Raw genomic sequence first — 13,807 nt, 5'->3', positions numbered from 1 at the left:
CGAAGAAACCTGGTGGTGTTTGATAATATACTTTACAGAGAACATAAATGTAAATTTGTTTGAAAACATGGAAATACTGTTTGACTTCTCTGTGACAAGAAAGTTGCACAGCACTGTTTACCATTGTAACCGCTGTTTTTCAGCTTTTCCATAAGTGAATTTGCATGTGTATTAAGCCCCTCACCCTGTATAGTATATACAAGTATAGCTTTTTCACACTGACAGACTGATTTTATGCACTGATCGCAAATAAATTTGGCGAACAGAAATCACCCCTAAAAGATAACTCAAAGTCATTATTGTGTTAAATGAAAAAATCATCAAACAGGAATTACAAAAATTGTGACAATATCGAGATATATCGCCCAGCCCTAGTATATACCTTTAAAGTGTGCTATAATAAATATAGTCTCCAGTAACAGTAGAAAGAAGTTGTTTAAATTCACTAGAAATGCTAAGCTGTGAAAATTCTGTTGTTGTGACATCCCTAGTATGTACATGTGCATGTTTGTTTATCAGGAAGTGGGGTTGTGGTAGGGTTGGTTAACAGGTGGGCATCTCTGACTTGATTAGAGCTGTCTCTCTGGGGGTCCCAACAATGGGATGATTGCTTCCTCTAGCTGCTGGCAGTGGCCCAGTGCATTGCTGATGGCATGACTGGCTTTACAAAGAGCCCTTACAGCCGGGACTGATTGTATCCTTTTCTGCCAACCACATGCCAACATATATCAACTCCCCACCACAGGCCCACATGAAGAAAAAAAAGAAAAATCATTGGTAATAAGCTGCAGTTGTAACCACTGCAAAGGCACACAGGAAATTCAGTTCTTAGCCATCAGGCTACAGGAAGAGGCCATTCTCATTACAATTCCTAATAAAGGGCCCAAAGAAAATAAGATTTGCTTTTAGCTTCCAGGGTCTTGATGATAAGTCGCCAGCTGGGATTCCGAGCACAGGAAGCTGATAGGTGATTCATTTATTTATTTGTAATGTGCAACAAAAAATAAAATAAATATGTCTTACTAAATTGTTCATGGGGGACTCAAAAACTGGCCATAAAGTCTACATGAAATGGCACCTGCAAACAATTTTACTTCTGTAATGTGATTTATTGCCAGGTGAAAAACAATAAGAAAAAGTTAATTGACAAAATAAGTGGATAGGTGGACAGTCAAAATAACAATGACAAGGACTTTTCCCCCTTTGAATAAAATATAAACTGTAAACAAGGTCACTGTCCATGTCCAGGTCCATGACACAAAAAAATGCTAATGCTAATTTAGGGCAAATTATGAAAGATGTATTAAGATGCAGGGGTGGCGTTTCTCAACCTGCGCACGCGCTCAGGTCTCTGGCTGCACTGACAAACACACTGTAATTACAATCTGTGACAGCTGAGAGGCTCGAGCATTACATCTTTGTCACACTCAATGCAACACTCTCTGTAACAGTCATGAAGAGTGCTTAACGTCACAAGAACTGGCCAACAGCATCTTACAACTGAACAACAACAACAGCAGCAGTCAAAGTAAACAGCAAAATAAACCTCAACATAGCAGGAAAAGCTAAAAACGTCTTACATGGAGAGTAGATTTTTAAACATTTATTATCTATATCAATTATCTATATCAATACTGTAATTAAGAACTTCTCTTCGAAATCTGATAACAAGTGGTGACAGGAGATAAATTTTATATTCAGGTTAAAGCAATCTGTCCCAGCTGACCACCAGACACAGATGCAGGTGTAAACAGGGTCTATGTGTGGCACAGTATATGACCAGCCTCCAGAACTCTACAATACTGCCAACTGCATGGATAACAAACCCATCAGAAGCGTATCAAGTGCTGAGAGATGTGTACTCACCCCCGGCTGGCTCTGGGTCAGTGAATGAAGCCTCCTGGCTGCTCACAGGCTGATTGTGGCTGCTCTCCTCCTCCACATGCTTACACACTCTACAGGTGTACCCATCCTGCAGCTGGGTGTCAGGGTCAGCACCCTCCTGCCTGTCACAGTCCACATGAACCCATCTGATAGAGAAACACACAATAAACAACCATCAATGCACTAATCAAAGTAAAACCTTTGCCTGAACCTAACATTGCTTTATTTACTCTAATACTAATTGTTAACCTGAACAATAAATTAATTTCTAGTGTTAACACAAATTACAGCTCTATTGTATGTACAGCACCTAAAGTAGAAACATGTAGCACAAGTTACATTTTTGTTAAATAAAAATGTGTTATTTGAGCTATAGTTCTTGCATCCAGATATGTACATTTTGCACACAGATAACGTTCACTTCAGAAATCAGTTTTTGTTTTTAAGCGCCTTATGCAATGAGCGCTGCAGTGTCCATTAATAACCTAGACTCATAGTCTGCATAGTCTAATCTGTCCTACCACAGTCTAAATTTCTGGTTTGACCAATGCTGTGACATTGAGGCTGGACTGTCTATTTGGCCAACCAATGGCAGATGGAGGAAGTATTTGGGAAATCTGACTGGAAACTGTCATTATCTGTAAGCCATTAATAAAGGCAATATTGGATAAATGGTTATCAGAGAGTGAATCCGTGAGTGAATGTATTTAAATTCTGATTGGGTTATATCCTAGAAAGCGCACAAAGAGCGCTCATCCTTTTAATCTTTAAAAAGCTGTCACTCAACTCTATTCTTCGCTATCTCACAAAGTTCTGTTATATTCAATTGAGGTCTAAACCAGGGTTCCTCAAATCTTACCCTGGAGGGCCAATGCGCTGCAGAGTTTGGCTCGAACCCTGATCAAACTCCACCTACCTGTGATTTTCTTACGATCCTGAAGAAATTGATTAGCATGCTCAGGTGTGTTTGATTAGGATCAGAGCTAAACTTTACAGGAAAGTGAATCTTGTGGGCCAGATTTGAGGATCCCTGGTCTAAACTACTGCTCAATTAACCTCTTATTTACATTGTGTGTACATTTTGTTTGTTCTAATGAGATGATTCGCAAGCATGCACAACTCAGAAACACTGAACAAAACTATGAGCAGGTAGTAAATACACCTCTGATTTGACATTGCGTTTATGAAATCAACAGAAATGTCTGTGATTGGCTACAATGCTCAACGCTGCAGAAACTAGTGTTTTCTGTCACAGAACAGGCTGCACTGAAGACTACGCCCCCACAGGACGTAGACAAAAAAAAGGCCTGCTATTTATTTTTGTCTGAAGAAAAAACATGCGGTTCTTTTCTAAATATAAAATGACTCAGCGTTTGTCTTCATTTTGTCATCTTAATTTATTAATTATTTAAGTGAAAAATATTTAGTGTAGCCCTATTCATTCTATTTATATTATTTTATTCAGTTTTTCTTTGTTCTCAGAAACTTTTAGTTGTTCACAGACACTCGTCCACTCTATTATTTATTTAATACTAATTTAATATTCAGATCTTCTCATTAATGTTCGGATAACAAGCGATGGTTGTCGGTCGGGAAAATTAACTGAAATGAACTTCCCTAATGCAGACCTCTCTGAATTTGTCTATTGGTTATTCATAGTCTTTGAAGCCTGCAGAGAATAATCAGCTGCTACTCATCAACACTGGCTGCACCTTCACACTAATACTGGATAACAACAGCTGAGACTATATTGTCAGTATTCAAGTGTACGAATAATTATAAAACAGATAGCTCTAGTTGGTCAACACAGACATGCTTAAATACACAATATAGTAACAGCTATATTGTGAAACATCCCTTCCCCAAATAGCAGCGTTTACACTTGAGACTGTGTCATATTGTCATAGCTGAAGGGGTCATTTCCTACCTCTTACAAGTGCAGCAAGAGTGTTTGTCCAGAGGGTGGCCAGAGGCCTGATTCTGCCCACAGATGAGGCAGACCAGCTCTGAATCATGCTGCTGTTGACATCCTTCACACATTACACCATTAGTTGACCACTGGCCGTTAGGCCTCACGCCACACTGAGTACACGTTCGGCAGTTCTGCAAAACACAACACACAACTCACTACAACATCATCTAATGCACGGTTACACAAAATGATGACAGTAAATTCACTATATTTAGAACACTGCCAAGTGACATGCTGTAACATGACTGTGCAAACAACAATAAAATCATAAATGGACAGCGCTCCCACTTGTGTGACAATAGAGACACCATCTGGGATGTGTGATCCTGGTTCAGGTGCACTGATCCATGCAGGGCTTTTCAGAAGGTCTATTTCAGAGTGAAAACTACACATGACAGTGTGAGATTAATACAATGCTTCTGTTCAAAACTCACTTTGTATTTGTTTGTATTAATATCATATTATGGATTTCGTATATAATGATGCATTAAGCATTACTGTATGTAAACTGATTATGTGTCGTTTATATATATTATTTGTCATGTAAACACATTTTAAAACTTGACCGTAAAAGCCGGCCAAAAAGTGCCTAACAAATAAATAGCTTAATTATAATATAAAAATACCAAATATTTGGATTATTTTCTAATTTCCTTTAGAACTTGAAAAAAAAGAAAGAAAACTCACATTGTGCCTAACATTTCTTCCTCATCTTGATTCGTTTTAGACGTCTCACACTGTATTTTTGCATTAATCCATATAAAGTAAAGCAGTCATGCCAAAAGATAGCAAATACACAAATATACTGTATAATCTGTATAATGGTGTAAACCGTAATGCAAAATCTACTACTGCATTGTTCATATAGGCAAGAATTGTTGCTCAACGAATGTTAAAACTTGTTTAGAACAACAATTCAATTCAAATTTGACAACAATTCACATCCGAACAATGACACTTGAATCTAACAACAATTACGCACTACAAACTTCATAGTCTTTAATCAATTTGAATTGAGCTCCAACATAATTACTCCTCTATAAATCCTCAAAATCATGTTCATCAGTCTGCAACAACACTCAATAGGAGCAAAGCACCAGAAAATTCCATGTCAATTGAACAAAATACATTAATAAAAGCACTTCAAGCTCATCAAGAGCAGCATTTCAGCCTGCTGAAGAGAGGCAAGTATCAGCTCTAATAACCACCCACAGACCCTTAGCAAGAAATCCAAGCCTTTCCAAGCCTCTGATGATGGACAAACTCCTTGTCTGAATCCTGGATGGCAGGTGGGGCTTCTTGGCCGCCTCCACAAAGGGATAGGGACAGTCTGAGAGGGATCGGTGTGTAATTTGGTTCAGCTTTTCTATTCTTTCACATAAGCAGGATATTTAGGGGTCTTCTAACAATATGACTACAAACACATTTTAGAAAAGTATGGCGTGGTCCCACCCTTCGATGGCATACCCAAAGATTGTTCATGGAGCATTTGTTGCTTCAAAGAACACTTCATAGGGCCTTTGACAAAGAGATTTGTACTACACCCTCTGATTAAATTGAAGTCAAATATTTTTTATTCAAATCAAAGTTTGTTATATTCTGATTTATCTGGGGATGAACTGGTTTGGTTTACAGCTTAAAATCCCTATGGAGAAAATACATGTGGAAAAATACAAAACTTCTATAGTCAAGATGAACATCAACTCCACAACTCACTCACATAGCTCAGTCTTCAAGAAGAAGTGCATCAAAACCTAGCACAGCATGCACATTAGGAATGATTAAACTAAAGTGTTTTGGAGGTAATGAATCCATCATGGTTATTAATTCAAGCTCCAGCATTATTCCAGAGGGAATATACAGTGTGCTGGTGAGAAGAAAACCGACACATTCTTCAGAAACACACCAAAAAGAAAGAAGTGTGTGTGTGTGTGTGTGTGTTGTGCATTACAGGCTCAAAGTGGAAATGAAAATACTGTGTCACTGTACTCACAGCAGGCCAGCATCCCTGTCACAAAACTGGTTGCAGTCCATACACAAATTCAAGCTTACCTTGCACCTCCAGCCATTGGTGGGTATTGTGTCCACAGTGGGCTGCAGGCAGAAGGTATGATAGCCTTTATCACACATGTCACACACCAGCATCTTGCTGTCATCCCCTGGATTCCTACAAACCAGACGAAAAAAGAAAAGAAAAGAAAAAAGATAAAGATCGATTCCAGATACTACAGAAGTCCTAAGAGGCCATGGATTATGATTTTTCTGTCTTGTTTTCTAGTGATCACGACTTCATTATCTTGTGATCTCGACATAACGAAAGTTGTTTTGTACATTCGTTGTTTGATTTAGAGTCTACTGTTGCTGTAACTAACACAACTTTGACATGCATCTGACTGACAGATAAACCATGTGCTACTGTATGTTGTGGACAGGCTATTTCAGAAAATTTAGCTTTACTTAGTAATAACGTCTATAATAAATATATGTAGGATACTCATTCACAGTTGATTTTGTATGAGTCACTGTTAATCACTGAATTACATTTGACACATTTTTACATATATAAATCACTTTTCTTATCAATATACAGTACATTTAATGATTAACGATAAAGATTAAAAATAAGATGCACATTACAAATATGTCATCAAAGCATGTCCTAGATAAATGCAACATAATCCATGCTTATTCACTTACAATCATGTACTTCAAAGATGCACAAATAAAGATATAGGTGCATCAGAATACTACACAATAATGTCATCATTAGTTTTAATAAGCAGTAAGTTTAGTATCACACCAAAAGTTAGTGAAATTGTGATAAATCATGTATCCAGCAGTAAGAATATAATGATAACAAATACACTTTCAAGCAAAATAATCATTAGGGGTGCACTATAAATATCAGCATTGATTTGCGCAGCTTGTCAGTTAACAAAGGCTCTGTGTACTAACAGCTGCTCTATGTGAAATCACGCACCTGAGGGAATTTACAGCTGATTAGAGAAACGGCTTTACTGATGAGATGCGCATTAATTATCGGCCGATATTTATCGTGCACCCCTAATAATCATATTGATTCAAGCATTTAACATTTAGAATTGAATTAAATTTCAGTAATGAATAACACTGCACAAATTATAGCAATCAATGAGAAGGTCCTTACTCCGTCCCAAACGTATACAGAGAAAGTGGATAAACAGTATATTACACCCCATCAGTTTTCAGTTCTATACTGCCACATGTCGGCACAGTTGTGTAACTTGGAGAACAAATATTGTTTTGTCGAGAAGATCCTGAGTAAATTAAGTCGTGACTTCAGTTATGTTGAGATCACAAGAAAACAAGAAAGAAAAATAATAATCCATGGTCTCTTAGGACCTATGTATGATACAGTGTTAGGGGCTTTTGCAAATTTCAAGCAAACAAGACATCATGACTTATATAATGTTGACAATTTTTAGACAATTAAGTGCTGCCCCTCAAAAAAAAAAAAGAAAAAAAGATTTGTCATTTAAAAATGTGAAAAAAGCCCTCTGCATACTTTGCCAATGTCAAATCCGTGTTGTCTTTGCTGTGTGGTTCTTCTGTCTTTAAATTAAAAGCTTCATGCTTATTGCCTGCCAAAATGTGCAACAATAAATCACTGAGCAACATCAAAAGCAGTCGTTTAACTAACGAGCTCTCTTCCATTTCTATCTCCTATCGTTATTAAGGTATTCAAGTTTATAAGTGGGCTTAATCAAATTAACTTGATCCATTTAGAGACCATCTTAGGATAGATAATTAATCAAGCTTATTAACCCTCTGGAGTCTAAGGGTATTTTTGGGGCCTGGAGAAGTTGTCATGCCCTGACATTTGTGCTTTTTTCAGTTTCTTATAAATATCTAAATGCCTAAAGTCTAATCTCACTGTAATCAGCACAAACTGAGCTGTAATAATATGTGAGCAGCATGTATGTACATGATTGTGTTTTTGAGAAAAAATATTTATGTGTGGTTAGTGAAAAACTAAAAATGTTAAATCACTTGAATAAGGCCATAAAACACATAAAGAACAATGGTTCCTAGGATTTTTGAGAACTGGAGCTTGTAGCCTAGAATTTTTCTTTCTAAATTATGTGAAAATCATCTTGTTTACAGAAAACAATATATTGATTTAAATTTTCTAAGACACATTTTGTTGGTAAAAGTCATATGCGAGTAGGCATCAACTATCATGAATATCATTGTGATTTACACCTGAGAAGACAAAGGCCTGCATAATGAGCTGCATAATGAGCCTCTCAGTCAGCTGTGCCACTGTGAGTGAGGAGTTACAAGAAAGAATGCAAGGACAAAATAAATCAATTTAATTTTATGTTTGTAGTTTATGTTGAATATATTTAATTATCCCACAACATAATTTAATATACACTTGCGAGTGCAGTTAAACAGTTAATTAGGAACAATCAAAGCTGACTTTTATTGTTATTATTATCATTATTATTATTATTTTTAATGTTGAAAAGAGTTGAGAATATTTGTTTTTTGTTTTTTTAGGGGGGATAAGTTGAAAGAACAGCATTGTTTTTTACGTTTGTTATAGTTACATTTATTTGTTACATTTATATTATTTACATCAAGCTTTTGAATGGTATAGTATTGTTTATTGTTATTGAAACTTAATAATGTTTCACTTGATTATACATTTAGTCAGGAATTATAGTTTGGAAAAAGTCTTTGGAAAATGTCTAACTAGTAAAATGTTTACACATTATGTGAAAACTAGTACAAGTATATAAATAAATAAAAAGAGACTCTCTGCTGAATAAAGCGCTTCATTCTTTTTTTCTGAGGAAATCCAAATCTCAAATCCTCAACCACATCACATCTTTTTGGGGTGAATTATGTCTTATTCCTCTCATCGTGAAGCAAACAGTAAAATAAAAAAACTTTAAGAACAGTCTGGCTGCGTTGTCTTCTGTTGTGTGGGCGTATTAAAGCCGCGCGCTTCAGTGAAACATTAGAATCTGAATAGCGCATTGAATGCAGGGGCATGGTCACTTTAGAGGATAATGAAGGGAGACGTGAAAAACGGACATCGCGTTGTTTTCATATAGATTACTTTATCACAGAATATTTGTTTTCGGCAGCACTTGTTTAGTTTAAAAGTAGACATGTCAAGCTTTCTATAGATATCTCTCATGTCTCCTCGTTGAGTATTCACTGAGTTACAGTTCGTTTTAATGACGTGTTTGTAAATGAAGATCAGCGCAGACAAAGGCTGCAGACAGCTCACCTTGTTTGTTATCTTTATTTTATAAATGCACAGAGTTTTGTTGTTATTATGTCTGTATACAAAAAAAGTAGACCTTTTACAGATTCGATTAATGTATTGATCTTATCTGTACGATCAAAACTGAAAGTGTAAATTAAGTTATTTTCGGGGTTATCAGGAGAAAATGCCTCATAACGCATACGTGTTAATCGACTTCAGAGGGTTAAAAGAGATGTTATCTCCCCATTGTGTCAAATTGTTTTTCAAAATCTAAAAGATTGTTTTTCAAAATCTAAAAGAATGTTTGGACCAAACAATGTAAATTTAGCAAGTTTTACTGAAGTGTTGATTAAATGTCCACATTTTTGTAGAAAATTAAAAAATCAATATTGGTTGAACACTAGTTTAATAACATATCGAATGATCTCCTGTCAAGATACCAGTGTCAGCCATTGAAAAAGACACTGTTAACCACAGCCACCCCTTATTATACAACCTTATTCTACACTTACCCAGGCAAACGTACACCCAATTATATTCTCTCCATGAGCAACAACACTTTCTCTCTGGCTTTTCAGAGCCAAACATGTCTAAGTGGTAAATCAGAGGGGAGAAAGTGAGATTTATAGAGTTGAGGGGAGGTGAGGGTGACGTTCAGAAGATTTACCAATTTTCAGGCCTATATTTTCAGCCATTGCAAATCCAAATGAAATGGGAACGTCATCTGATATTTACAACTTTGCCCAGCCATTATAGCCATTTTCACACTCCCTGATAGAGATGGATGTATGTTTTGCCTCTCCCAGCCCAACTGTATCTGATACCCAGCATCACTCTCTCAGCTAAGCAGCACATCACATTGGAGAATTCAGAGTTAATAAAACACAATCCATTTTGACTACACTGCATTTTAACTCCACTGTCCTCAAGAGGTCCAGGTTCTACGATCTACCGTATTCTGTCTCCTCAGAAAAATATACAGATATGGAAAGGCTTGAACACACATTACAGGTGTCTAACGTCAGATGAAATGAATCTCCCAGCAGTCACAGTTAGTGTGTGGCTGGGATGAAAAAGCAGCTCAAACCAAAATTCCCTAAGGATAGTCTTGTTTTCATCCATGGCATAGATACTGACATAGAAACTCAACTCTCATATTATTAAAACAACAATATGAGGCTGGCAAATGCAAAATAACTTTGGCTTTATTAAACGTAGTTTTTCAAAGGAAACATGAATCTGAAAGTAAAAACCCATATATAGTATAATGTCTAATGAGATCATGCAGTATATGCCAATGACTAACACATTTTAACAACATATTTTTAAAGGCTCAAATAGAATACACTTTCATATTTTCTGCACAGATTTGAAAATTTGTGCATTTAAATACAGGTAAACAGAAAAGGGAAAAAGAAAACCAGAGGGAAAGAGGTCTGAACCCAATTACTCAACTGTGTTAGGTAATTAATGTCCAGGTGAGCTGGATACTCACTTGCATGTGAGGCAGACTTTGCACTCAGGACACTGCCAGCCAGCCCTCTTCAGTGGGGTGACAGTGATGTCCAGACATGCCCCATGGTAATGCTGGCCACAAGAGCAGCAGAAGAGCTGATCGAGCAAGTCCCCAGAATGATCACACACCAGACAGTTTACCGTATCTTTTGCTGAAAGGAAGAGTTCCATATATAATGTGTCTCCATCTACACAAGGTATATCTTACGTATAGTAATTTGTGATATGAACAGATATGATATAAATGGCTCCATCAGATTAAAACGGATTTATCATCATGATAAATCAGTTTTAATCTGATGTATAAACGCTTATATATATATATATATATATATATATATATATATATATATATATATATATATATATTTTTTTTTTTTTTTTATATATATATATATAAATATATATATATATAAATAAACGCTTCAACATTCTGTGAATGAATTAGCAGCAGGGAATGTGTGGAACAGAGAAACTCACATCGGACAAGGGCTTGTTGGATGTGATCCGGGCACAGGAGGGTGTATGCCTTTACGTCCTGGAAGGTTCCGGCAGCAGCTGCACAGGGGTAATGAAAGGAGCGCCCACAGCTCTCATCACAGCACTTTATGGATGCTCCAAGGCGCTTACAGTATGCACAGCACTAAGTTAATACAGAAACATATACATATATATGTCAGAGGTGTAGTTTCAGTTCAGTAAATACTCCATACCTCACTATTAGATTAGATTCATTTAGATTGGATTAATCTCGGGTCAGTATAGACAAGTGGTGTTTTTACTCGTCTCCAAAACTGCTCAAGTGTGAATAATCTTTGACATTAATAATTTGTTTGCCCTCTTCAGGGTTTTCTTTAGATTAAGTAACAGATCTCTATTAACTAAACATTTGCTGGATTGTTTTTCTGTTATCACTGTTACTGTTAATAACATATCTCTGGTCAGTAGGGGTAGTGGTCGACCAATATGGATTTTTTTAATGGCTGATGCCAGTATCTTAGGTTTAGCGAAGGTCGATATACAACTGTTAGATATGATATCACTATTTAAAGACAGTAAACAATACATACATGACAATTACTGCAACTAAATGTATTTATTTATAAAATGAGAAATAATAAATCACAACTGGATGAACTAAATAAATATTTACATTTAGATATAAATGTATTAATTCTGAAATCCTATTATAGTAATTTTTACAGGTTGTTAAAACATGAATAATAATAAAAAAAAGTTAACACTGTAACCAACAATTCACTGATAAGTCTGTGTACACCGGGAATCATTTTTCTCAAATACAGACAAGATATTGCTAATTTTAATACAGTGAATATCCACAAACTGTTACACAAATAGTACACAAGTTTCTATGCAGGCTACAAATGCCCACAAGACCTAACAGCTGGATTCAGCACTGTTGCCAGATTTGTCGAATTACATACAGTATGTATTAGCCATTCATTTCTACTATTAAAAATAAAACAGGTAAAAGCTATAATAGCTTTTCATATACCATCTGATTGCTTTGTTTAGAAGTTCACAGATTAGCAGGAGCTTTACTCTCTGTTTAACAGTTCTGTCAATCAAAAAAAAAACACTGTTAATGGCTGACCCTGAATGATTAATATAATGCTTTCTTTTGCATGCTATTTTCTGTTAAAATGGCCAACACACAATTTGTAACAATATAATATTTATACATTCAGAAACACAGGATGAAGTGTGGCACAAACAAGTACTGAACCATGCACAGCAAACAGCATATTTTCAGCGAGAAATCAAGTCACCATTAAGGTGTATTCACACATACTTGGTGTGACCTTTAAGATTTTAAAACAAACAACACATGCCTCTGAACACCTTAACACAGTATATGTGAAAATTTAAATTGTGATTAAACACTTCTTTGTTTTTCATTTTTTAAATCCCAGCATAGGTCAATGACCAATAAGACATAAGCTGTTGAACTCAAAGTACTAAGAACATAAAAAGGCACAATGACTACAAACAAACAACATAAGAAAATGCTGTGGTAAGCAATCTGTTTTACTTTTAAAACAAAAATCAAATCAATTTATTAGGGTGATATAATGTATGAGAACTCTCTTTATTTTCTACTTTCTATATTTTATATATATATATATATATATATATATATATATATATATATATATATATATATATATATATATATATATACACACACACACACACACACACACATATATATATACACACACATACCAGTAAGGACTTTGTTGTAATGTAGGTTTGTCCTGGCAGTGAGACTTGCATACTTGCATACTCCATCTGCAGTGCGTATGCAGTCTGTGTGCATTACGTATGTGGTGCAGCACGGACTCGATGTGCTTTCACACAGGACGCGTTTGCAGTTCACTACTCGGTACGTAAACGATCGCTGCACTGCTGCAGACACAACGCTCCTGGAATGCAACTGGAATCCGTTAACAAGGGTGGGTAAAATAATATGCAACGCATACGCACTGCAGACGGAGTATGTGTGAAACAGGCGTAAGGTTGTTTGCACCTTGTGCAATGTGGAATTAGTTTACAGCTTTTTCAAGCACTTTGTGATGCATTTTGGAAACAGGAGATGAGCCCCTTTTCTAATGCACCACCTAGCTTGATAAACCCCTTCTCAAAGACATACTGTTTGTCAATTTTATTTGGGTAACACACATATTCTGAATGCCTTCCGCAGAATTGGAAATGAGCCATTTTAATCTAGATTAATTTCAAGATCACGGTGAGATTAATCTAGATTAAAAAAATTAATCTATGCCTAACACTAATATATATATATATATATATATATTTACATATATTTTTTTTTTATTATTATTATTATTATATATTTTTGTTCGACCTTTTTAGACTGGCTTGAGTAATAACTTTAAAAAGAAATTTATTTTGAAAACAAGTTATCTTTTAATTTATTATTTATTATTTAATTTGTTTTTGATGTAATATCAAAAATGCTGTGGTAAATAAATGGTGAAAATGTTCAATCTGTTAATCGCTCTTATAATAGCCTTTTGAAGCAAGAGTGGGACAAAACTATAAACCCTGAACAGAAAGGTCATCATAACACGCTGTTCCTCTCACAGGTCCATTTGCTCATTACATACTTCCCTCTTTTTCAGCAGGTTTTT

At 35.7% G+C, this 13,807-nt stretch overlaps 1 protein-coding gene across 1 annotated transcript in view; it reads right to left on the bottom strand.

Annotated features, from left to right (window-relative positions):
• LOC132124499 (histone-lysine N-methyltransferase 2C-like) overlaps positions 1–13,807 on the bottom strand; it is a 170,387-nt gene that overhangs the window by 72,251 nt on the left and 84,329 nt on the right. The window contains exons 8-12 of the mRNA XM_059535560.1: positions 11,112–11,274; positions 10,612–10,783; positions 5,909–6,023; positions 3,812–3,987; positions 1,867–2,030 (exon numbers count right to left, since the gene is read on the bottom strand). Coding sequence (XP_059391543.1) covers positions 1,867–2,030; positions 3,812–3,987; positions 5,909–6,023; positions 10,612–10,783; positions 11,112–11,274 — 790 coding nt within the window. The remainder of the gene's footprint in view (positions 1–1,866; positions 2,031–3,811; positions 3,988–5,908; positions 6,024–10,611; positions 10,784–11,111; positions 11,275–13,807) is intronic.

The sequence above is a fragment of the Carassius carassius genome, chromosome 42 (genome assembly GCF_963082965.1).
Source record: "Carassius carassius chromosome 42, fCarCar2.1, whole genome shotgun sequence".
Classification (NCBI taxonomy): Eukaryota; Metazoa; Chordata; class Actinopteri; order Cypriniformes; family Cyprinidae; genus Carassius; species Carassius carassius.
Note: the sequence above shows the minus strand (reverse complement) of the source record. Positions and strands in the feature narration are given on the sequence as shown.